We start from the raw sequence: 27,464 nt of genomic DNA, 5'->3' as shown, positions 1-27,464 counted from the left end.
ACCAGAAGGTGAGGGTGCTTGTGGTTTGGGATAGAGTGGCCAGGGGAGTCCCCACTAAGAAGGTGACATTTGCATTAAAAGCTGCAGGAGGTAAGGAAACAAGTCTGCAGGTATCTGAGGAAGAGCTTTCCAGGTATAGAGAGAGAGACAGGCTGAACCTGAGGCCAGAGGGACAACAGATGTCAGTCTTGTCGGGACTTTGGAAATCACTGAATATTTGTATCCATTGAATTTGGCTTAGATGGGAAGCTAGTATAGGATTTTGAGCAGGTGAGTGATATGATCTGACCTACAATGTAACAGAACGACTTTGCCCAGTGGGACCATTGGTACGGCAATCGAGTCATACCCTTCCCCTCACAGAGCAATCACAGAGGCCCATGATTCCCAGGTCTGGGAACTGTCATTCCTATACAGTTCTGTATAACTCCCTATCTGACCATCTTCTTATCTTTCCCACCTTCCCCCTCCCCTCTGGAACTCAGTCCTGTCGTCACTAAGATTCCCTACCTCCAGAATCTCTTCCCCAAATATAACCTTTAGCTTCTTGCTCTAACGAAACCTGGCCATCCCCCGAGGACACTGCTTTCCTGGCTGTCTCCATTGGAGGCCTCTTTGTTCTCCTATTCCTCTTGTGTTATCGGACCTGAAAGTTTTATAGGTGCTATCCTCTACCTCATGGGAAGTCAAAGATGTTGTTCGTCTTCCTTAAAAACACTTACTCTTTTGAAGGTAGGCCATGTAGTATGCAAATTATTCCTTTTTTTAAAAAAATTATTATTCATTTACAAACCTCAGGATCAGTCTCTCTCATTTGCTAAAGATTTAACATAGGACTCAATGTGTCAGTGGCCATCACAACTCTTGTCATAATTTGTCATGACTTCAGATTCCACAGAGAAAATCCCTTCTATACTCAGGTCCTTTGAACTCATAATGTCTTCAATCCTACATTTGTCTCCCAGCTCAAAATGATCAAATCATGGTCATTTTCATTAGTAATAATCTCTTCTCAAGACCTTGATACCATGCATCTCTACAATCCATCTCTTTCTTTTCCAGCTCACTCCCATTATGATTGCGTGGCAAATCTCTGTTTCCAAAGATGGCCAGAACGGTCGCTCCCATTCCACCTGTTCTTCTGCAATGTGACTCCACCTCTCTCTCAACTCTCTGCCACTCTCTGAAGTGGTACAGTCCCACTGCCGTCCTCTTGAACCTGAGCTAGCTTTTCTGAATGGCATGCAGTCAACAGGATATGGCTGATGTGATGCTATGCAACTTCTGTGACCAGGTCAGCCCTGCAGTTTTGCCTTGCTCTCTTGCAATACTTTTTTCTTGGAGCCCGAGTCACCAGATTAGAAACCTGACTACCTTGAGAACACCATGCTGGAGAAGACACATTTAGAGGCCATCTTCAAAATTCTAGGCTGAGGGGCTCCTTCAGAAATCCCAAACTTGGTACCAGCCATGTGAGCAAAGAAAGCATCTTAGAAGTGGTTGTTTTAGCCCCAGCAGTCTGAGCCCTTGGACATTCAAGTGACCCTGAGCCGAGGCTCTAGACATTGTAGAGATGGGAGAAATTGACCTCACTGTACCCTTTCTAAATTACTGACCCACAAAACCCATGAGCATAATAAAATGGTTGTTTTGTACTATGAAGTCTTGTGGTATTTGTTATACAGCAATCGATAACCAGAATAGACTCCAACCTCAAACAGTTTTCTGACCTCACAAAAAATCCTAGTATTTTGACCCATCAGTTTTTTGCTATGATGATGATGGAAAGTAAATCCTCATTGCCCTTATTGTTTGACTTAGTTTATATGAGACAGACAGTTAATAATTCATTAAATAATCCATTTACTCTCCTACATTTCCTGTACTTCCTTTAGCTAACTTATGGCCATGTGTCTAGTTCTGGCCAATAGAATATGATGAGAAATAACTATCAATTCACGTGCAAGGTAGTTATAAGTTGGTGTGGTTTCCCTAACTATTCTCTTTTCTGTGTACACAGCTGGGACCACAAACTCTGAGAAGACAAGATGTTGCATGGCAGAGGCATCCTCGGCCCCTGAATTTCTGCTGGAGAAAGAGTTCCCAAAGAAAGCTTCCTGACCCACACTAAACTGTAGTATGAGCAAGAAACCAATCTTTGTTGTGTTAATCCAACTAGATTTAAGGCATTATTTGTTATTGCAACATGGTTTAGCTGACCCCAACTAGTAAAATTTTCATGATCTGTCATTATAGTCATTCTTCTGCATACACTATAAACTTTCTTTTTTTTTCCCCCCTGTAAGGTTTTTTCCAATTAAATTCATGTCATTGCCTACTCAACCCCTCCCCCAAGCAGCTATATATGGCTGGAGGTGGGGCACTGACTCAGCAACAATGCCAATTGATTTCTTTTCTAAATCCATAAACGCGAACTTCAAGTGGTTCCTTGTGCTTCTTAGCTGTTCACCTAGCTTTTTTTCCTTTAATTTATTCTCCAATTTCTAAAGCCACTCTTTCAAAATCTCTTCACTTTCCTCAAATCAACACCTCCTCTTCCAAATTTATTCTCAGCTGATAACTTGCTTCATATTTTACTGACAAAGTTGAAGCCACAGAAGAGAATTTCCACACACTCCCACCCCCACATGTACCAATCTATCTGGATCTGTCCGTATATTTTGCTTTCTCTTTTCTTAACCGGAGATGAGCTGTCTGTGCTCTTATATAAAGCCCATGACTCTAGTTGTGTTCTGAATCCAGGCCCATCTCTCCTACTCAATGACATTGCTTCTGCAATTTCTTCCTATCTTTGCTTTACTATGAAGCTTTCTGTACTGCGCATCCCAATTAGCGTACAATCATTGTTTCTCTGTGATGTAACACTCCTTGGAAAAATTATCATTACTCACTGTCTTCGCTTCTTATGCTCCAAGCTCTACTCAACCTCTTTGTTACTCGCAGCACGCCTCCAAAGCAATTCTTGTCAAAGTCACCACTGACCTTCAAATTGCTAAGTCAAATGACCAAGTCTCAGTTCTCATTGGACACAACTTCTCAGCAGCTTTTGAAACAGTTGATGTCTAGCTTTTTCAGGAAACACCTTCTTTACTTGGCTGCTGGGACACTATTATCTTTTGATTCTCCTGCCATCTCACTGCCTGATCCTTCTTAATGTATTTTTCTAAATCATCTTCATTTTCCCAATCTCTAAGCATTGGAAAGCTTCATGGCTCAGATCTTAGACTTCTATTTTCTATCTATATTTATCTTGCCAGTTGATCTTGTCAGATCTCATGGCTTTTATTATCAGCTATGCCATGATAAATCCAAAATTTATATTTCCAGCTCCAACTTACTGATTTTACTTCTGAACCTGATCTACATACTGTCTTAGCCCACATTTTTCCCACTTGGATGCTTCATAGGTATATCTAACTTACCAGATAGAAGAGTAAATTCCTAAAGTTTTCCTCTACCACTGATTCCTTCCATAATCTCCCTATGACAATAAATAGTAAATGCTTTCTATTAATTATTCAGTCCTCAAAGATTGGGGTCATCCTTGACTCTTCTTTTTCTTACATACCACATCCAATCCTGCAGCAAATCTTGTCAATTCTATTTTCAAATATACATCCTGAGTCGAATCCCTTTTTAGCACTGTCCCTGTTCTCATGGTATTTCAAGTCACCACCATTATATCCCATAAATTTTTGTGATAACCTCTTACACAGTCTCCCTATAACCATTCTCGATCCACTGCAGACTAATTTTCACACTGTAGCCAAAGATGCCTTTAGAACGTAAGTCAGGTCATACTCTAATGTCTCAAATGCTTCAGATAGCTTTCCATCTAAAGTATTCTCAGTGCCCTACATGATCTGGCTCTTTACCATTTTCCTAACTCCATCTCATAATACTCAGACAGTTGTCCACTCTGTTCCGGCCACACTCCCTTTCTTGCTGTTCCTCAACTTTACCAAGAGAAGTCCATCTAAAAGACTGCATTTATAATTGGCTTTGTCAGAGACGCTCTTCTCAGGTTGCCACATGGATACTTCTTTACTTCATTTAGCTCTCTACTTCAATTTCTTTCTTTTTGTTTTTTTAGAAAGTCTTTTCTCTTACCACTTATGCTCTTTACCCCTTATCCTGCTTTATTTTTGTACTTTATAGCACTTATCTTATTTGTTTATTGTCAGATGCCTCCCCTTTGCAGGCCAACAATGTAAGATCCATGTGGGCAACAACTTGATCCGTTCTGTTCAGTGTCTTTTATTCTAGAATGCAAAAATACCTGGAACATAGTAGGTGCTCAATAGATATTTGAATCAATTAATAAACAAATGAACATGGAGCTCATGAACACGGAATTTTGAGCATGGAGTTTTAGATGATGAATGAAGTCTTGCAGACGGAAATGCTGGCTTCCCCTGAACAAAACAAGTCAGGTACATGTGTCCATCATCTTTACTCACTATCTTCACTACCTATTTTTTAAGCTCTATTGAACTTTAAATTAGTCTCAGCACTGCCACAAAGCAGCTCTTGTCAAAATCACAAATGACTAAAGTAAGACTCCTGGCATATAAAACGAATTCAGGATAGATCGCAAAAATAACAGTGAAGCAAGGCTACTAATGTCTTTGGCAATTATCCACAGAAGATCAGCAAGGAGCCAGGTTGGTACCTGTATGCAATATTAGCCCATATTTCTCCTTCCAGAAAGAGGAAACACATTCACACAAAGCAAATGAAGTAAAAAAAAAAAGGCTGACAATGAGTTATAAATTAAATTAGTGACATTCTTATTGCTTTATGTTTGCATAGAGAAAAGATGTTAAGCTGGAGTTAAATAGGGTCATTTTAGTCATAATAGGTCATTCCAGAGGTCATACATATGCCTATGATCATCTTTTATAAACCTAAATCTGGAACATACAATTTGAGAGACACGAATTCACTTACAGACAAAATATAAAAATTGGTACAGGTTTAAAAAATGCAGGAGGGGGTGCTTGGGTAGCTCTAGCTCAGTCAGTTGAGCGACTGACTCTTGATTTTGACTCAAGTCATGATCTCAGGGTCATGGGACCGAGCCCCCTGTTGGGCTCCATGTAGAACACGGATCCTGCTTAAGATTCTCTCTCTCTCTCTCTCTCTCTCTCTCTCTCTCTCTCTCTCTCTCTCTCTCTCCTCTCTGCCCCTCTCCCTTGCTCGTGCTCTCTCTGTCAAAAAAAAAATGGCAGGATATAAAAGTACAGTACATGTGCTCTTAAATGGCACCAGGGATATTAAGTGGATGAATGATCAGAAAAAAGAACAAGGCAGGTGCAGTCTAGAAGGAAGATACGTGGTCAGAAACAAGATAGCTGAAGAGCAGAACATCATAAGTGACATATTCAGCTTCAGGGATAAGTTTTAATGAACACAAAAGGTTTGAATCTTGAGGCACAGCGGAGTGAATATTCACTACCTCAGATAAATCCTTGTGGGAAGATAGGAATAGGCATAAAAGTTTGCCAGAAGAGTTGGGCTTCTTTGCCTTACACCCAACTAACTTCATATTATGCAGTTTGGATACCGTATACAATGTAATCAATCAAAGGACTACTTTCAACCAATGCCATGTGTACCCCTAGAAGATATAGATCTGCCAAACTGAATTTACTGATGCTCAATAGCACATTCCACCTCATCACCTTCATGGAGTTGTGCTCTGAATGCAAGGTTGTGGTTTTTCTATCTAAAGCCTCTCCCCGCCCCCCTTTCATATGCACACACACACACACACACACACACACACACACACTAGAAGTCAACAAAGGAGAATGGAGATTAGAGGTTGGAGGATAACGCATACCTTACATGACATTAGAAAGGAATGATTAAAGGAATGATCTAGCTTCAGTAGAAAATGAAATAAATAGGGGTGCCTGGGTGGCTCAGTCTGTTGAGTGTCTGACTCTTGATTTCGGCTCAGGTCATTATCTTGCAGTTGGTAGTTTGAGCCCCACATTGGGCTCTGTGCTGACAGTGCAGAGTCTGCTTGGGATTCTCTCTCTCTCCCTTTCTCTGTCCTTCCCCTGCTCTCTCTCTCTCTCTCTCTCAAAATAAATAAATAACTTTAAAAAAGAAAGAAAATGAAATGAATAATATTGTAGGATCTTCAAAATTTGAGATTGAAAAGCCCAAACCCTTCATTTAATATATGAAGAACTGGGACAAAGTTAAATCAAACATACAAAGTTAGTGGAAAAACTAGAATGAAAGCCCAGATTTCCTAGCCCTGTAGGATATTCCTTTCATTTCGCTAGTTCTTGATCTTGGTATCTTTATCATTATGGATCATTTTACAAACAGAACAAAGCACAACCAACAAACTCCTTCTTGATGGAAAAGATATCTGAAATAAGTATTTATTGGTAGGTTTATTGTAGTTATGTTTTCAGAACATACCAGAAAAGTTTATATCAGAACATTTTAAGGACAGAATTCTATGAATCATGAAGAGTAACCATTCACCAGGCTTCTTAGAGTCTGCACCTACACTGTCCAGAGTTGAGTTATGATCTTAAATAACACTGAGAGAGGAAAAAAAAAGTGTGAAAAGTATGTGTTTCAGGGTCTGGGCATTTGCTTCAGTGCTATGGCTTTACATGTTATTATTTCCTTAAAGAATGAAAACACCACTTTGATTTTGTAGAATTGATACTACAATTCAACACCACTGGAGACAATTTTTCTCCTTATTTGTATTGAATATAGAATTCTATATAACATATAATTTTCCTGATAAATCTTTCCATTACCTACTTAGATTGCCACAGTTTTAGGTATCTAATTTGTCATTTTGAATGAGCCATGCTGCATTTGTGAATCATGCTGAATGTTCCTTATGAATTTTATATTGTTATTTCAAGTCAAGAGACTGAGCTCAAAAAACAAGTATTAAATGGTTCAAATCTAGGCTCATCCTTATCACTGGTACAAACAAATTTTAATATAGTTCTTTGGGAAAAAGAAAAAAAAACTTTTGTTAACAAGATGAACATGCATTTAAAGATGATATGCAAAATCCAGGATGACTTTCAATTTCTTGAATCTAAGGGCTGTTTCCTATTGATCATTTAATCCAGCTCACTTAAAGCTTGATAAGATTTACAAAGCATTTGCTGTATGTTCTAAGCTTTAGGTGTATTCTACTCCATTCAAACAACAATTATTTGAAAGTGATACGATTATTACCCTTATTTTATATGAGAGTAACCTGAGGCTTACTGAGATGAACTGACTCACTAGGGGTCACAACGAACTTGGGTTTCCAGATAAAGAAGTTTGACCCCAGTACCTACACTATAAATCTGTTTTGTGGTATTCTCAAAAATGTTTGTTAAAGTGAAAACAAAAAGGGTCTGGATTACCTGGAAGACTCTTTGGCCACATACCTGTGGGGTTTTTTATTTAGTAATAAAATTGTAATTCATAGCTGATTTTAACATTTACTTTACAGCTCAAGACTCTCCTGTTCATGTCAGTTCACCTTGTAGAGGCCATTATTACAGCTCAACCTCCAAATCACTGCATGTGGGGAATTATATCATATCTGACAGAACTCTTTTGTAGTACCACAGATATCACCATTATCATGGCTTTTCTGATGCATTCCATCAGTCTTGTTGCTGAGCCATCACTCACATTTCTTCCCAGACTTGATCTTCTTTTTTGTGAGAACACACACACACACACACACACATCCCACACACACACTCATAAAGCATTTTCTAGACATTTATGTATGCCTAGGAGAAAAGTTATAAGAAGGAATAATCTTGAGTGAAGATGCTCATTAATTATTTTTACCAGAGATGTAAGAAATTGGGGGAGACACCTTTAAGCAGCAGCAGGAAGGTTTAGCTAATATGGAGGTAAGTAAATGAGTATAATTTCTGGAAAATTTTTGAAATGAATTAATAAGCCAAGATTAATGAAGGAGTTTTTCAGATTAGAACATGTCAGTGGTTCTTTGAATTTTCACCCTACGCTATTCACTCTTCACCATCATCAACTTGAAGATGCCCATGAATACGAACCACAAAAGTTTGTTCAGACTAAGTGTTGAGTTTCCTTAGCTCCGTACTCCATTATCCCTGGCCTATCATTTTTGAAGAAGCAGACTAGAGAATTCCAATATTGTATAATCTAAAAATACCTGACAGCACTCAATTCCCCAACATAAATGGGAAGATGACTTGGTCAGCCTAAAATTTCCAAAAGGCCCAGTAAGGTGAAACGGACACCACCCCAAGTAAGATTTTACATAATCACACAGACGCATCAGTGCAAAATTAAAACGGATTTCTGCCTGAGAATTCAAGAAATATACTACCTTGCCCCATATCGGTAAGAATCCAATTACCACAAGGATGGATAGTTACCCATGGCGAAGAATGGAATTCCAAGCAGGGTGGAGTTGTACTTTCCATCGGTGATGAAGAAGATCCCTGCTGCCGTGATGATGGAGATGCACACCGTGAGCACCCCCAGGAGGCCCAGGAAGGGCTTGCTGCGCAAACAGTCCTTCATGGAGCTGGAGAGGGTGGCTGTGGTCAGGATCAGCACAAGGCTCACCAGGACCTTGCTTCTGGCCAGGATGCTGGTCTTATGAAAGTCTCTCCAGAGGCTAAAGGATGCTAAAGAGTAGAGCTGGAAGTCCTGGTGCTCCTCCTGGAGCTTCCTCATAAGCTTACAGAACTCATTCTCCCACTTCTCCCCTATGAGGTCTTGGGTGGCAGAACCATAGGTCTGGAGGTAGTAGGTGATTTGAATGGCTCTGGCTGACTTGACCCGCTGGTCCTTGCTGTTTGGCACTTCCACTACCCCGCCCAGTTGGTGTCCAATAAAACTGTTCCTCCCATCCTTGAAAACAGAAAAAGGAGAGACTACAGTTACCAGAGGGATGCACATTCCAGACAACAGATTGTTACTCTAAGTGAAGGAACACAATGAAGGCAGAGGATGGCTCTTGCAATCGTGGAGCTGATGTGGGTGGAGTGGCATGTGAGGATTTTATATTTAACCTTTTGGAGTGTCATGGAATCCCATGCAAGATGATCAGGATTAGAAAGATGCAAAGAGAATTACGAAGCTATGCAAGACTCGCCACATGCATAGGGAAATGATCCATCCCGTCCCTACCCCCGTTCCCATCATTTCTGTCTGTAGCAGTCTATTATAACTCCTTTATGCAGGATCAAGTCTTACGATTCAGTTTCAGCCAAAAGTTTTCAGCTTCAGTTTCATGAAGCATGGCATGAGTTAACATTTCAAAAATTGGAAGAATAATCCATTTAGTAAATATACACTAAGCTTTTCAGGGTTAACACACACACCTACACCAACACACACAAACACACATGAACATTACAAACATCTATACTCTGGGGATCCTGGGGGTGCAACGGTGTACTGCACACCACATAGAAGATACTATTTGTTTTGTTTTTACAATTAACACAAGAGTGTTGAAATGTTTTCTAAATATGAGGTGAGCGCCTGCTCACTCATCATGATGTTCCCTCCAATCACCTGCCTCAGTCATAGGTTGACCTTTTCTCCATAGAACACAGTGGACAACCCCCCCCCCCCCCCCCGATGAAACTGATAAGATTTCAGGTGGGCTTGTCAAAAGTCATTGTGATTTTAGAATTTCACATGAAGTAGAGCAGACAAGGTCATAGGACTAGGATATTTATAAGAGAAGTGATCACTCCTCTTTAAGGTACAAGTAAGGTAGATACTGAGTTGTTTATTTACTTATTATTTTAAGTTTATTTATTTTGTTTTGAGATGGGGGCAGAGAAAGAGGGAGACAGAGAGGATCCCAAGCAGGCTCAGCACTGTCTGTGTGGAGCCTGATACGGGGCTCAAACTCATGAACCATGAGATCAAGACCTGAGCCAAGATCAAGAGTCAGATGCTTAACCCACTGAGCCACGATGAACCCCAGATATGCAGTTGTTTAATTCAAAGCAGTAATTATCAACCGGTGTGCCTTAACACTCAGAAAGAAATCCCTGATGGCCATCACCAAATTTAAATCAATTTGGATATTTTCTTTTTGCCACAACTGTCATTTACTTCAGTGGCAATGGTGGTCAGATGCAATACTGAGCCCAATAGCAGGTCACAAGATGGAACATGTCATTGAAAATGTGCTGCAGGTACCACGTGAAATGCAGGCACAAAGGTACTTAGTGCCATGAGGAGAATCTGCATTTGCTACGTCAAGCAAGATATTTATCTCACAAGGATATAAAAGCATAGAAGCAGAGCAGGAAACAATTCTTTCTAGAAAGGTAGTGCAGAAGGGCAACAAACCCAAACAATCTGCTAACCGTGGTTGTTATCACAGAATTGCAGCGCACTCTACCCTCAAATAGACACCTGTAACCAGTTATTATGGACTCATTTAGTCAGACTCTGTATCTGAGGTACTTGTTCCTATTTGTATTTTTAACATGCACTAAAGTAACTATCATACTTGAAAGTGTGTTGCGGGCACAAAAAATTTTGAAAAATTTACAGCAAGTACAAATGTTGTTAGTGGTATCATTAAGATTTGTGAGGAGGAAATTTCATAGTCATTTCACATACCCATTTGCCCCTATACGTTAAGTAAAAGCAATTTTTTCTGCTTAATACAACCTGACCAACTCTAAATGAACAATTTATTTCTAAATAAGAATTTGATTTGAGGTTTTTTTTTCCTTCCTTTGCTTGGAAAGTCTCCCCCTTCCAAGGCATCTTTGTATCTTTGTAAACTTTCCATCTTTTTCCATATATATATATATATATATATATATATATATATTCCATATATATATATATATATATATATATCCCATATATATATATGAAAAACCTGAAATTCCAGCTGGAGTTTCCCCACTCTCTCTTTTTGAAACCTTGTGGGCTTGTCTGATGAGCTGCAAGTGAAACAGTAGGAAAGCTTCAAAGAAGGAGTGGGCATCTTGTCCCAGCACTGAGAGACTGGAATATGGTTTCCACTCTTTAAAGAATTTCCACTCTTGCTCTCATTAGGCTTGTTTATTTTTGGTTTAAGCTTGGTATAATTTTTAGTTCCACCCTGGTTTCTACTTCTTTGAAATCCTGCCTGTGATGTTGACATGTGCTTTTGATTATTTGAAAGAGAAAGTATTTTAAAAGCTATATTTATTCACTTAAGAATGTGCGTTCCATCTGTCTTTACTCATTCTTGTCATCAAAAAGATTTCTCAGGGATCTTTAACAGCGGAACAAAGATTTATGCGTCCCTCAGGCCTCATTTGGAGATTATAGTGGATCAAAGAGGGCACTGATAATGTGCCTGGACAAAAGTCAAAAGTCTACAGAAGGCAAAACACAGATTTTTAAACAACTGATCTTTATTGAGTTTGGCTAACTGCTCACCCCCCTTTTGAAGTTGTCTAATTGCCATTTCTTACAAAAATTACCTCATAAGAGATACGCTTTCATCCCATTATATTTAAATGGATGTAACTAATAGAATGAATTTTTCTCTCTTAATTTGTTCTACTCCATGCACCAGAACAAAATAAACAAAGTCTTTAGACGTCCTTGAACAGAAAGCTGTGCTGAAAGGTTCACATTTTGTACAAGCCATTGGCCCAGTCATCCTATATGATCTTGAGAAATCATCCCAATGTTTCTCAGAACTATACTGAGCATATTTTTGTAAGGCAAAATTCTACTGTTTTGTAAGGGATGGTAGAAGAGTTTGTCAGTTTCCCAACTTTAACAGTTCATTGGTAGGAGAAATAGAGAATGAATAAAACATGTATTGTAATTATCCTCTGGGCAGAACTTCCCTGGACCTGTAAGCAGTCAGGGGGGGTTAGTGCCAAGAACACCTAATCAGGAGTCCTGTGACCTGGCCTGCAGCACAGGTCTCAGGCTAACTGGCTAAGAAACCCTTGGCTGGTTCATTTCCCCTTGTAGGTTTCCATTTTCTCATCTCTAAATGAGCAGATATGAATATAGGAGTAAATGTTTACATAATGTTGAAGATAATTTTCAGCTCTATTATCCTATCAAAATACTACCTATAAAGTCAGATGTGAAGGCCAGAAATGATATCATTATAATAGAGCCATGAATTAATTATTTTTATAGCATAACAAAATCTTACCAATCACCAGGTAGGACATTTGTGTTTAACAGGTGAGCAAATGTAGAGGCTCAGAGAAGGCAGACCTGTTAGTCAAAGTGATGAACCCAGGGTTCCAATGCAATTCTTCTGATTTCAAATCCAGAACTTTCTAGAATCCTGTGGGGCTGACTTCAGGGAGGCCACTTTGGTTCCCAGTCCCCACTAACTGTTCTTTTTTTTTAATGTTTATTTATTTTTGAGACAGAGAGAGAGAGATAAAGCATGAGTGGGGGAGGGGCAGAGAGAGAGGGAGACCCAGAATCTGAAGCAGGCTCCAGGCTCTGAGCTGTCAGCACAGAGCCCAACACGGGGCTTGAGCTCACGGACTGCAAGATTGTGACCTGAGCCAAAGTCTGATGCTTAATTGCTTACATGCATGTTGATTCAACTTCCTCCTTTTCCAACAAAACCTCTTACGCAAATTCTAAGATTCCTTTAAGTACAGAAATCACATTTGTTGGCCCGAAGATAAACCTTAAAAACATGACAAAATGGTAACACATCACTTTCAATGCTCTCCTGTTTCAGTGTTTCGCTGAATTGAACAGACATCACTAACAGGAGGTGAACTGAAGTTCCTAACTCCACATCCTTGTGCCCACTTCTGCTCTTCTTGTGCCCACTTCTGCTTGTCCGTTTCTGCACATCGAAGCCAGAGCCCATGTGCACAACTCTAAATGAGATGACACCACTTATGCACTTATAATCTTCTACGTGCTTCCACTTGCACTGGGAAGAAATGAGAATTCCTTACCAGGTCTGCAAGGCTCTGCATGTCCCACCGCTGGCTGAGCCTCAGACCTTGTCCCCCACCACTCTTCTCCCCATGAATTCTATTCCAGCTTTCCTGTCTTCCTTCCTATTCCTTCAACACCCCAACTTTCACCACATGGCCTTTGCACCTGCCATGCCCTCTGCCTGGAATGCCTTCCTCTACTCTTCTATGGCCAGGGCTACTTCTTCACGGAGGTCTTACCTTTAAAGAGAACATTTGAACCGCATGCTCTAAACTAGACACTTCCTTCCCAGCCCTCGCTTTATGATATGCTCCTATTTTGTCTTCTCCCTACAAAGGATTTCTGTCTGAAGTGATCTTATTGAACCATTCAAATGTTCCTTCAACTAGCATGTGTGTTCGCTGAGAGCTGACACCTTTCCTATCTTGCTCACTGACAATTTCCCGGGGTTTAGAACACAGCCTGGTATATAATGAACATCCCATAATATTTAACTCAGTTCACCCTGAGGTGTATAAAACTAATCATACGTTATTTTTTTTAATGTTTGTTTTTATCTTTGAGAGAAGAAGAGAGACAGATCACGAGTGGGGGAGGGGCAGAGAGAGAAGGAGACAGAATCCGAAGCAGGTTCCGGGCTCTGAGCTGTCAGTGCAGAGCCTGACGCGGGGCTTGAACTCCCAAACCATGGGATCATGACCTGAGCTGAAGTCAGATGCTCAATTGACTGAGCCACCCAGGTGCCCCCATGCATTATTGTTATAGACACTATTTTATTAAGAACAGGAAAAGCAAGAGACAGCTCAAAGTGTCTGAGGACAATCGGGTCTCGGATGAAGAAAGGTGTATATAGAAATTGGAGGCTGGTACAGGAAAAAAACCCATAAATTTTACCTTTTTTTCCAATCTCCTTACTCTACTGTAACATTTCCCTAAAATATGTTTTTTCCTCTATTTTCATTGCACACCAAACATGTAGAGTAAGATAGTCTACTGGCAGGGGGACTTAGTGAGTACTTAAAAAAAGGATTTGCATGCAGGTCTGGGGGCAAAGGACAGCCAAAGTGTTCAAGGAACTGAAGGAAAAGATGAGGTCTGAGGCTAGAGAGCAAAGCAAGGTCTTTTAAATTTAAGAGCCAGGAAAGCCTTATTAGGGAGCCGGAGTTAACTGTTCTGCAGTAAGAAACCACTGTGAGTTTTAAGCAGGGAACCGCACACTTTACTTTTTGGAGTGCTTTCTCACTGTACCATGGGAGATGATTTAGGCAGTAAGGGTGACTTTAAAGGAAAGAGTTCCATTAGGAAGTCCCTGCGGTATTTCAGGTTGTTGATGCAGCATGAAAAAAAAAAAAAAAAAAAAAAAAAGTCAGCCCAGGCAGTCTGTGGTAGGTAAATTGTTCCAAGGTGAATCAGTGCATTTACAGGTCATGATGCTACCTCACAGCCACAAAGCATCTCATCATATTCTCTCTCCAGGAGCAGTAATGTCAGAAGAAGAAAAAAAATATCTTGAATTCTTTAGGTCTTATTCAGTTTACAGTAACTACTTAGTAGCTTTTAAAAATTACCACCCAATCCAAAGCTCTACAGTGGAAAAGGCAATTAAGACTCTCAGAGACAAGATCAAAGAATAAATTCTTCAAGAGATAGGAGAGGAAAGAGACATTAATGTCACAAACTATTGGACAGAGAAAAAAAATTACTCAGTGATGCTTTGAAATTATAAGGGAGTAAGTGTCATATCTGCTCAATGTATGTGCTAGGTTGACATCAAGATACTTTCTGGGATTGCAAGATAATTTAGCTGCAGACCTCTGTCCAAGACAATTGCATTTCAGATTTCACTGATTTTTGATGAAGTAGACACTGCAAGGATATTGGAAACTTTTAGATTATCAGTTGTCTCGTATTGCTGAAAAGAAAATCTTCCCGTGTATAGAAGACAGCGATATTTCTTCTTTTTTAATTTTAATTTTTATTAAAAAAATTTTTTTAACGTTTATTTATTTTTGAGACAGAGAGAGAGAGAGCATGAACAGGGGAGGATCAGAGAAAGAGGGAGACACAGAATCTGAAACAGGCTCCAGGCTCTGAGCTGTCAGCACAGAGCCCAACGTGGGGCTTGAACCCACGGACCGCGAGATGATGACCTGAGCCGAAGTCGGACGCTTAACCGACTGAGCCACCCAGGAGCCCCCCTTTTTTAATTTTTAATTTTAGAGAGCAGAGGAGGGGCAGAAGGAGAGAGAGAAACTCAAGCAGGCTTCCTACTCAGTGCGGAGCCGAACACGGGTCTCAATCCCATGACCCTAGGATCATGACCTGAGCCGAAACCAAGAGTCAGATGTTCAACAAGGCAGTGATATTTCTAACAAAATGGTAAGGTTTGTTGTTATTTTGTTTGCTTGTTTGTTTAAATAAGATTTCCCTCCTATTTATTTCTGAACTTATGTCTCTTTGTTTTATTCTCAATATCAAATATTGTAGAATAAACTGCCATTAAATGAAATCCTCAGCTATCTTGGATTTCCTCACCAGAGTTTCATATTTAGTAGAAACAAGCAAATAATGAAAAAGAAGGTTCCTATAAGGTATTTAAAGAAAAAAGAATCAAAATGCTACTCCTGAAACCATTACTACACTATATGTTAACTAACATATAGTTATTAATATGTTAACTAACATATAGTCATATAGTCATTTTGTCATATAGTCATATAGTCATTCATAATATGTTAACTAACATATAGTCATTTTGAAAATGACTTTAAAACATTGAAATGCCCTAATAAAGAACAAATTAAATTTCTTATGTCATATTACTAAGCTAGGGTAGTGCAAGTGTGTATTTTTTTTTTTCAAATAGCAAAGTTAAAAAAATAAGGTTTGTATTGTTGAAATGAAATATGAACTTTAGCCTACCGGAATAGAAGTTTAAGAATACACTCTAGCATATCACTTTTTAACACACGTGGCAGACTCAGTTTTATGACTTAAGAACTTTCTTTGCATTATCCTAGGTCATTTTATGAGAAAGTGCTTTGTTGGAGTAGCCTCAACTCACCAAAGAGGACACAGGCTCGTAGCAAGAGGAAGGAATAAGGTTCTACTAAGTGGCACAGCCAATCACTTATTCCTCTTTCTGACTCCGTCAGGCATGTTCCTAACACAGCTGCACCTATGTTTGAATAGTTTAAGAATATATTTGAATGAAAGGAAGTATAATACAGCAGTTATGTACAGACTCGAGAATCCAACCGTCTTGCTTAGAGAACCAGTGTCAACATGGACAAGGTGTGGAGCTGTCTGGATGTCAGTTTTGTTACTGGTTAAAGTAAGAAACGTTGGGGTACCTGTGTGGCTCAGTCCATTGGGTGGCCGACTTCAGCTCAGGTCATGATCTCATGGTTCATGGGTTCGAGCCCCACGTTGGGCTCTGTGCTGATAGTTCAGAGCCTGGAGCCTGCTTCGGATTCTGTGTCTCCCCTCGCTCTCTGCCCCTCCCCCGCTCACACTCTCTCTCTGTCTCTCAAAACTGAATAAACATTTAAAAAAAATAAGAATCATAAGGCATTGTGAGGATCAAGTGTGCTAATGTATATAAAGCATTTAGAATAGTACTCAGAAAGTGTTGGATATTATTCTTATTAATATGTCATACATTAAATGTTTGAATGATGCTGTTTATTCACTGAGACATCTAATATTATTCTACATTTCCCAGCAAATATCTGTAATGTGATGAGAGAACACAGGGCCCAGAATCCAAGTGTCTGACTCCAAGTTCCAGTTCTGCTACTATACGGCAAGGTGACAGGGCATGACTTCTCGGGATAGCAACTCCATCTCAAAAATAAAAGGCTTGGCTTATATTATTTCTAAAGGTTTCATTAGCTCCGTATTTAATGATTCATCTCTGGTGAAGTCATTAGACACTCCGAAGTAGGCTAGAAAAATCTACCCTAAGGGAAAAAGAAATAAGAAGGAAGAAGAAACACAAGATGACCCATGTTCATTTCCATAGAAACAAGAAGCTTTTTATCTTCTTTAAAATCTGGACCCAGTAGCTTTTCTCTCTTGGAGTAGTTTCCAGAGAGAATGCTTCTCCAATGGAAAAACATCAAGAGTTTGCCCGATTTTACCTAGATGTAAATCATCTCTCAGTAGCCTAGATGAATTGATTTCTTATTCAGTAAAATTCATTTTCTCTTCAGCTCTCCATGTCATGAGTACCCTGTCTTCAGTTATTTGTTTACTTATCACAAAATTGGATAAATACATTTAATTTCTCCTTTACTGATGCAAAATCTGTACACAAATTTATTTTAAAAGTATGGAAGTAGAGTTAACATGTACATTAAATGTGAGGCATATAACAAAGAACTTTTTGTTTTTTCTGTAATTCATCTTAGTGACCCTATCCCAAAAATTTCATTTGAAAGCAATAGGACTATTTTCAGTGAGTCTCTCACAAAGGCATCAGTATAACCACTCACGGGCAAGTGTTCCATATCAAAGGACATTTAGCTTTGATGCAATTCTCCATAAAGGAAGCTGGCCATCAGTCACAGGGGAACGTTTGTGGAATGCACAAAGGCCTCAAGTGCAATGCCCCCTTCAGGAGAAGGATTGAAAGTCCTACTCTTGCCTTTCTTTTGGGGGAAACTCTCTCCCCCAAACATTCTAGTTTACAGTCACATGCTGTATCAGGAGGATGACATCCGAGTCATTAGCACCTCTGAGTGGAAAAGTTGATCAGACGAACAACCTACAGACTAACAACCTACTGAGGCAGAGTAGAGCTCCAAAGGTCCTCACAGAAATGGGAAAGAGGAAGGGTCAAAGGCAGAGGTATTGCAGGTAACTACCTGGGGCAGCAGTGTGGTGAAGTCTTGGTGTGCTCGAGGACATGACACACGCAGGGAAACAGTCAAGAAGGGTAGAGTCATTCATTCATTGAAGACACATTCAGTGAACACCTGCTCTGTGTCAGCCAGATGTTGAGGTTAGAATGGTGAACTGCGACAGTTCCTCTCTTCAGAAAGCCTTTGGGGTGGAGTGGGAGGGGGATACAAATGAGCAGAAAGGCATTTAAAAATATATAGGTATTAAGGAAGCACTGAAAAGCAATTGTCTAGCCTAGCAGGGACTAAGAAGACTTTCTGAAAAGGGGTGCATCTTAGCTGAGCCCTGAAGCATGAGTAACAATTGTCCAGATGAAGATGGGGTGGACATGGGGAAGGAGGATCTTCCAGGCAGAGGGAACAGCATATGCAAAGGCCTCGAAAGGAGAATATGCATGTTGTGTTCCAGGGACTTGGAGAATGACTGGAATTTACAGTGGGGGTGGGGAGGGCGATGCAGAAATGAGTACTGGTAGTGAGTATGGAGATTTGCTTTATTCAAAAGCTGTCTTTGACAGCAGTGTGAAAAATCAGCCTTAGGTGTGCCTTGGGATGGAGACAGACACTAGAAAGGGAGCATGGGATTGTTTTCTTGCCTTCCTCACAGCTTTATTTAAGCCAAGACCTACCTGATTGTACGAACATTATTTTTTAAAAAAATTTTATGGAATTCACACTATTCTGGAAAATAAGTTTTCCCCACACCTGGGTTTTTTCCAAAGAACCATGTCTTCCTGAGTGCTAGAACTTCTTGGAGAAAACCTTCCTTCCTACAGGTGCAGGAGTTGCTAACAGTGATTTACTTCTAATGGTTCCCATAAATCTCACAAATTCAAACAATATATGCACTGAGTGTCTGGGAAGGCAAATTGCTAGTGTGTGCATAGAAAACAAGATAAGGACAAATACACAGAAAGAAAAAAGTCTCTTCCTTGGAAGAGTTTGTACTTTTGTTATAGAAACAAAGCCTATAAGATGGTGAGAAAATAAAGCAGCAGAGAAAATTGGAACTCAGAAGACATTGCTGAGGAATGCAGATAACTGCTGAGGGCTGCAAAATTATATACATACAGCATGATCTCAACCATGTAAAAATAAATACGCATGTAAAAATATTCAAAGGAAATCATCAAAACTTACACATTGGCTCTTATTTGGTATGAAATTATAGATCACATCTGCTTTCTTGGTTAGTTGGGCTATTATATATATATATATATATATATATATATATATATATATTTGAAAAACTATGGACTCATCAACAAAAATGATAAAAAATAAGTATGTTAAGGGAACTGTATAAAGGGTAGTTAGGAATGGGAAGGATAAATTAGGTTTGATTTCTGATCACACTTCACTTAGACAAGCAGTGGAAGAGGAGGGAGGGCCAAGAAGCAATTTATTTCCGGGCTCAAGTCTTAAGCAATCTGCCTTGTGGCTTCTAAGTCAACTTAAGTTATGATGGTTCATTCTTCTCCCTGAAGGACTGTGGTTTTGCCCACTGAAATATAATGAACAACAGTGGTCTACTTAAAGTTACAGTTAAATAACAACAGATTCCTGGCTTCTAGGGTAGGGTATAGTGCTAACTGTTGGAGATGCAGGAGAGAAGGATCAAAGGAGAAGACTTCCAAAGGGAAGGGCTGGAGAAGGTGCAAGGCCTTAGGACGTGTTTACACAGCTGAACAACGCGCGGGTCATAAGGAACGCCTAGAGCCATTAACATTGTCCAGGGCTGGATCCTCCTTCACACCTGACCCTTCCTAGTGTTATAGAAACCAATTAACTCAAAATTCAACCTTGAAAAGCTAAACCATTAGATTGAATAACACACTTGCTTAGCTGAGTTTATGCATGTAGTCTTTAGCAATTATCCTAATAAAAGAAGCTTCATTCTGGAGTCAGGGCCTCATTCCCACTCGACTATGAGGACCTTCACTTCACTGCACTTTGAGGACTCATCTTCTGTGACTCTGGCCATACTCCCTGCAACAGCTAACACTCAAACTCTCAAGCTGATTTGACCTTGCACTGGTGCTGTGGTATTTTCTTGGCAAAGAAAAGATCATGAGAACCTTGGTGGCTTAATGTCACTTTTCTTCCTTTGAACTTGAGTTCCAAACTGACCCTCATGAGGTTCTTTTTAATTTTTGTCTTTGTATCATTCCTTCCCATGCATTTTTTAATCTGAAAACAGAAGCCAAATTAATTGACCCATTATGTACAGGATTTGCTGTCCATAAAACATCACTCTCAGCAGAAACTTTCCTTCTTTCTTGAAATATCTAGACCATTGTAACCACAGAGGTCTAGACTATGAGGTTGGTCAAAACTTCCGGGAAATATGCTGTTGATTTATGCAATGTGGAGATAGCACTGCCATTTATGAACTCCATTTTTCTAATTTCTTCTAATTTCTATTTTTCTTTGTTTTCCAAGATTGTATAAAATTTTCATTCAAAGGGGCCTCTACTGATGAGTCATACATGTTGCCTTTTACCATTGCTCTGACTAGCCTTCCAGATTTAGAGAAGATAGAAAATGAAGGTGAAACATTTCTCAAGCTAAAGGAAATGAACTTGGGGCACGTATTTCAAGGAAAGGTAGAGGAATTGACATATTGTGAAAGAATGTGAAACGGAAAAAGTAGCCTTTATTTGCAGTTGTGTGGGTGAGGTTAGCTGTGTCCTTTGATAAAACAAAAGTAACACCCTTGCGTGTCTACCGAAGATAAATCAGATCTTGATCTCTCATTGTCTTATATGAACAACCTCCCCACCTCTTCCTTGCTCCATTTCCTTTCTCTTCTACTTCTCCTGCTTCTTCTGCTTTTTTCCCTCTCTCTCCTCCCCTCTGAACCCTTTCTTTCAGTTTTCCTCCCCCTCCCGCTCCCGTCATTGTCCTTCCTGTATTTGAAAGACAACTACCTAGAAGCCACAGTGAAGGATAATTATTGAACTATGTCAGTAAAATGCTAGATAAAGAATACAATGCTTGCTTAAGTCCATTTTATCTTCACTAAATTACCTTTCCTTTTTAATCCCCAAAGGACAGACATGCTTTGAAAGTATCATGTGTGATACACATTCTAATGAGATCCATGAAATTGTTCTTTACTACTACCAAGGTATCCAACCTCAAAGATATTAAAATAATTGAAAGCCTTTTGATAAAGCTAAGAAAGCAAGGACTCTCCTATCTCACAGCTCCATGTGGGAGTTAAATATTCCTTCTCTCAGCATAGGAGATGAGGGTGTAATGGCTCACCTTTGCAAGGGCGTTAACATTTTCTGGGTTGATGTGACATATTTTTCTCAAGTGCATGGGCTGATCTTTGTTTTAAACTCTATATTCTTGGATATCCGTCAAAGGAGCATCTGGACACCTTTAGGAGGTGCACTTTTAAGATACCTGAGTAAAAAATTAATCCAAAAGCGAAGTGTGTGCTTTTTGCAAAAGATTATCCAAAAATCTTTGAAGACTTCGAAAATAATTTTCTGCTTGTGTTGCTTGAAAGAGAAAGAACTGCTTTTCTAGTTGTCTTTGTTTAAGTCTAATATTAAAAAATAAAAATATCTACATACAAATACTTGCCTGATATAGGAAAGAAGTAACCCACTTAAAGTGAGGAAATAAGTCAGAAGCACATTAAGTTATGCATAATGACTGTATAGACTTTAGCTTTAGTAAGGAAGGTAAAATTTCATGTTATTTTATTATCTGAATCAGACAAAGTCATGCAACATTCAAATATATGTGTTTTTATTTAAATATTTTTTTAATGTTTATTTATTTTTGAGAGAGAGACAGAGCACAAGTGGGGGAGGGGCAGAGAGAGAGGAAGACCCAGAATCCTAAGCAGGCTCCAGGTTAAGAGCTGTGAGCACAGAGTCCAGTGCAGGGCTGGAACTCACAAGCCGTGAGATCATGACCTGAGCTGAAATCAGAAGCTTAACCAACTGAGCCACCCAGGTGCCCCCATGTGTCATTTTATACTCATGTGATGCTTTTCAATTAATATATTCATTATTTGATGCCATATTCTTATTTTTGGTTTGGGACATATGGTGACCTTAATAAGTTAGGTGGTAGTCAATTACAGTGACTAAAAGCATATATGATGGATTATACCAAAATGTTTTGGCAATTGAATTACTTTTTATGCAATAGGGGTTTTTATTCAGTAGGGGAAAATACTAAGGCAGACAGTTTCATTGTAATGAAAGTAATCATCACTGTAAATTTACCATTCAAAATTAGGCCAATTTTAAGGGGTCAACCCACATTCTAGCCTCTGGGAGTTTGATTGCCTCCACTACATAAACATGATTGCTGCTTCTTCCAGCCACACATAAACATCCCTCTTGGCCGTGTCAGTTCTAATATCTCCTAGCTCTATATCATGAAGTTTGGAGACAATGCTTCTCATCAAAATTGTGCTCTTGTTTCAGGTTGGTTTCAATTTATGCTGAATTTTCCAAATAGTGCCAAGTTTCAGCAGTCCCATTTCGCATAATTGGACAATCGATATATTTTTTCTTCAGCAAATCACTACCTTTCTTTCCAAAGCATAACACTTCAGCATAGAGAATTCTCTCGAACCCTATCCTTACAAGGTGTTAAGAAATAAACTGAGATCTCTTCCCCATTCTTCAGACCTACAACATATTCCGGAGGTATCACACGCCACATGTCTGACATTAGCAGTTTGGTTTTACAGTTTGGAGAACTTGGGGTTGAGTGCTGATTTGGCTACTTAAGATCACTGTGAGTTTTGGAAAGTTTCTTAGATTCTCTGAGCCTCTTTTGTTAGTTATGAAAGGGGGCTGTCTAGCTCATAAGTATTATTATGAGAAATAAGTTTGATGGTATTTGAAGAGGGATGGCACCCCATTTGTTATTTTGTAAAGGCTCTATCAAGAGTTATTATCTAACTACAAAATGACAGTTGAGTGATTCAGTGATATTAAAATGAAATAAAAACAGGGGCGCCTGGGTGGCTCAGTCGGTTAAGTGACCGACTTCAGCTCAGGTCACGATCTCGCGTGCGGTCCGTGAGTTCGAGCCCTGCGTCGGGCTCTGGGCTGATGGCTCAGAGCCTGGAGCCTGCTTCCAATTCTGTGTCTCCCTTTCTCTCTGGCCCTCCCCCGTTCATGCTCTGTCTCTCTCTGTCTCTCTCTGTCTCAAAAATAAATAAACGTTAAAAAAATTAAAAAAAAAATGAAATAAAAACAGCATGGCCCTTGGCAGCAAAAACATCCCATCTACCCTTAGCCTATACTACAAGTACAGGAAGTATCCAGGGCTCCCTAATTAGGGTATATTTAACTAAAGGGAGGAACAAAAGTTCCTAAGTATCTGTTCTAGTCCTGAGGGTCCACTCTCTATATGACTTAGAGCTTGGTCCCAGCTTAACGCAGATTCAGGAGACAGACTGCATCTTGTATTTTTTAAATATTTTTTTAAGTTTATTTATTTTGAGAGAGAGAGAGAATGAGTAGGGGAGGGGCAGAGAGAGAGGGAGAGAGCGAGAATCCCAAGCAGGCTCCATGCTGTCAGTGTGGAGCCCGACACAGGGCTCAATCCCACAAACCGTGAGCTCACGACCTGAGCCAAAATCAAGAGTCTTAATCAACTGAACCATCCAAGCACCTCTGCATCTGGTACTTTTAGGGGAAACCTAAAATGGTTGGTTTGATTTCTCCTTAATATACTCCATATGACCACCTAAACATTGGCTTTTTCTATTTTGGAAAACAATTCAATATCAGACCAAATTCACTGGGAAACTGAGCTCATGAAATTTACTCTCCTCCGCAGCGGGCATCCCAGTGTTCATTGGGTTCAGGAATTTAGTCAGGCCTGCATGTCAGCACTGCCATCTGCTTTTATTCCCGGCACCAAACAGGTGGGCTTCTAGATGTGACAAATTCCATTGTAGAAAGAGACCCTGCAGCTTTGTGGCACTCTGTGCAGCCAGGACTACGATGGGATGATGGAAGCAAGAACCAAACCTCCTGATTCTACAATACGGCTGGGGGGGTGAGGGTGCGCTCACTGAACTGTCCTTCTGTAACAAAGAGCACCTGGTGAAACCATGAAGGAGCCTGTCATAGCCTCTCTATTTTATCACCTTTATGTACATTTCATACATAAAATGGCAGCATGCAAAAGGCAGATGAGGTGATTCCACATTCACATTGTTTCATATTGTGTTTGCTGACCCAGTATCTTATCACCCTACTGGATTCCCAAAGGAATATAATTTCATCAAAAGAATTTGCAGCACACTTTGATTTTAATATGTTTGTTTCATTACAACATTTCATGCTTTCTGTAGATACTACCCTACTCGTTCTTTCCGGTATTCTTTAACATATCACAGGCATCACTGACGTCTATTCAAGAATGCCAAGAGCACTGTGTCTATTACGGTATTAATATAAACCCAATGCATCTCATCTTCCTCACTGATAGCAGATATCTTTATTCAAATAACTTGATTATATTAAAGTGAAAAGAAGGAAAAAACACAGACAGAACGAGAAATGTAAACACAAAAAGGACCCACATAGACATGGCTTCTAACTTAACGCACCCAACAAACTAGTGTTTTAGGGCACCTGCTACAAGTGAAACTATTTTCCAGGCACAAAAATACAAACCGCTGGTTCCTTGTCCTAAAGAACATTCACCATCACTCTACCTTACTAAAACACAGGTTAATTCCCTATAATTTTGCAAGTAGTCAGAGAATTTGAGGCGACTATGTCACACCTTCCTTATGAATAAGGTGAGAGGCTCTCTTTTTTACACAGCTTATGTAAAGAAAACAGCCTAACATCCTTCATTTACATAGAGGTACTTTGTGGAAGCACAATTAACTTGGTAAGTGGGTGTCTGCTTTGACTGAAAGATCAGGGCTATTTGAAGCCACTGCAATCAGTTACATAAGCAGGTATTTAGGGGAGACTTTTCAAATGCATATTGCTATGTCAATGCACTGTTAAAAAAAAACCCAATAATAACACACAAACCGAAAACAACACTCCCTCAGAATTGGGGCTGGCAGCTGTCTGGACTACATTGGAGCTATTTACAAGGAAATACTGAGCAAGTGTCTAAAGGAAAGGAATGACAATCAGCACTGAGCTACCCAATTTGGATAATGAAGGATTCTTCTTGGTGTGGAAGGCAATGAGGCCCACCACTCCCTCCAGCAGCAGGTTGTTGTTTGTTTGTGTGTTTGTTTTCCTCCCACAGCAGTTTAAGCAATGATGTTTGCTATTTCTCATCCAGAACAGAAAAGAAGGATAAACGCAACAGAGAAATCAAAAGGGTCTTGTGTACCATCTGAAGGAATCTGGAAGAGTTGCCATTAAAAAATCCTTAAAACAAGAAGGGACCTGATGAGATACAAGTTAGAGGTTCCCTCTGATAGCAATATGGAGACTGGTCTGAAATGCACGTGTGCATATGTGTGTGTGCATTGGGATTTTACAACAGGGTGACTGATGAGTAGGTTCCAATATATATTCAGGTGAGAGATGAAGAATCCTTAAAATGAACAAGGGGCAATGGAGAGAAGAGAAAATGGTATTTCAATAAAAGGGTATTTAAGCAGTACAATGGATAGAACTGGGTGACTGACTGCATGTGAGTAACGAAGGAAAAATGGAAGAAGGAAATGATAACCGTAGAGTGTGGCTTAAGAGCCCGGTGTACATCAGGGGCACTCACCAACCTAAAGACTACGTTTGTGTGGGATTAGGGGAACTGGAATGGAGCCCGATAATTTTGAGTTTTAAGTACCTGGAAAACATCAAGTTGGAGATACTTACAAAGAAAGAAATTGCTTAACGCAAAGGCTAGAGATGAATACTTCACTGGTATACAAATTTAGAAGCTTGATATAAGGCCACACTTGTCCAGAGAGTGAATAATGTGAGCATACAAGAAGCAGTGGTAAGAATGCAGAGGAATAAGGAAAATAAGATCAGGAAAATTCATTAAAAGGCAACTAATGCAGAAAAATAGCAACCCATTTTGTAGAGTCTTACATATGTTGATGAAACATTTCACCAGCCCTGATAGGGAAAATATATTAAAGAAAGGAAGAGTCATCATGGATGGCAACCCATTTGCTGACAATTGTTTAATTATCTCAGAATAAATTTTTGTAGGACGTGAGCTTACAATACACTCAAATGTTCCAATTCATTGAAATGAAAGCGGTTCAGATCCAAAGAATAGTCTTCAGTTGGAATATTTTCTCAGTGCTTTAATAGGAAATTCCCGCCAGTCAAGTGAAGTTGCATCCTGTTCAACCTTTTGAGATGAAGGATTTGCCTTTTAATGAGAAATTTGCATTTCATTATAATGATGTACCCCTCTGTCCTTGACTTGGTTATTCTCTACAGAAGGAGTGACTTCTTTGCACCATGTGCTCAGCATATAGTAATGACAGATTCCAGAGAATTTATCTCAGACATTAAAAAGAAAAGGCATAGTTAAAAGAAGTGAGTACAAACACACACACACACACACACACACACACACATTCTCCTCTACTGGGTTCAATATAAAGAAAATCTTTAGAGGTGACCTCACACATTTCCTGTTTCACAGCTAGGCATCTGTGAAGACAGAACCAGTCATGAAGAGTTGTGTTAGACCAGGTCATTTAATATGCTAAGAATTATTTGTAAAGGGGAGCTTGATCATCAAAGTCACCTGACTCAGTAGTATAGATTCAGCAAGGAAATAGTTGCACGCGCTCGTGTGTGGGGGGCATGTTGGAGGAGGAGCGGGGTTCAAAATTTTAACAATAAGGCATAGCAACACCTTGAATAGACACAAGTTAAATTAAACAATAAAGAAATAATGAAATGACCTCCTATTTATAAAGCAATAGCACATTGCATTAAGAATAACAACTTAATACATTTGCTGCTTATAATAAAGAAACAACATGGTCAGGTTTTCAAGTTGGATCAATATGATCATTAAAGCCACAGTATTTCTGAGGAAACTTCAGAACTGTCTGAGACATGTCAACTTATTTTCAAGAGAGTCTTATATATTTGGTAAATAAAAAGTTCCAACTTACATAAAAATTTTAAAGAACCTTAAACTGGAAGAAAACTCCTCTGGAGTCTTATGGTATTTTCTGGATCAGTCAAATAACATTTTTAATCACTATGTAGTATTTTGATTATTTTTTCCCCCTTCCTCTTTACTGGAAACTCCCTGAAAGCAGAATAAAGTGTTTGATATTTTTGTTTTGTTTTGCAATTGCCTGTGATAGAGTATCTTCTCAAAAATCTATTGAACAAAGAGTGGAATGTGTCTTATCAGCTCAGTTTTTTTCTCTTTGAATTGTGTATCTTTTCTGAATAGAAATGGACAGGGTTATGAGTACATAAAGAAACCAAATGATCTAATTTACATACGAAATTCCAGAGTTTGAAATGGGCTTCTAAGCAATATAGTTAATCATTTCCCAGAGGTTATGTAGCTAAACCTCCTACCAGTATTATGGGAAGTCCTATTTGCTGGAAACTGCATGGATCTAGAATGCTATAA

General features: G+C 39.4%; 1 protein-coding gene across 3 annotated transcripts in view; it reads right to left on the bottom strand.

Annotated features, from left to right (window-relative positions):
- The window catches only part of PTCHD4 (patched domain containing 4), a 180,367-nt gene that overhangs the window by 113,891 nt on the left and 39,012 nt on the right, over positions 1-27,464 (bottom strand). For all 3 annotated transcript variants that reach the window (XM_053904813.1, XM_019457366.2, XM_053904814.1), the window contains one exon: positions 8,442-8,922. In XM_053904813.1, the coding sequence (XP_053760788.1) occupies positions 8,442-8,922 (481 nt within the window). The remainder of the gene's footprint in view (positions 1-8,441; positions 8,923-27,464) is intronic.

Source organism: Panthera pardus, unplaced genomic scaffold, assembly GCF_024362965.1.
Source record: "Panthera pardus isolate Hobbes unplaced genomic scaffold, ASM2436296v1 HiC_scaffold_17, whole genome shotgun sequence".
Classification (NCBI taxonomy): Eukaryota; Metazoa; Chordata; class Mammalia; order Carnivora; family Felidae; genus Panthera; species Panthera pardus.
This window is presented reverse-complemented; position numbering and strand designations above follow the sequence as displayed.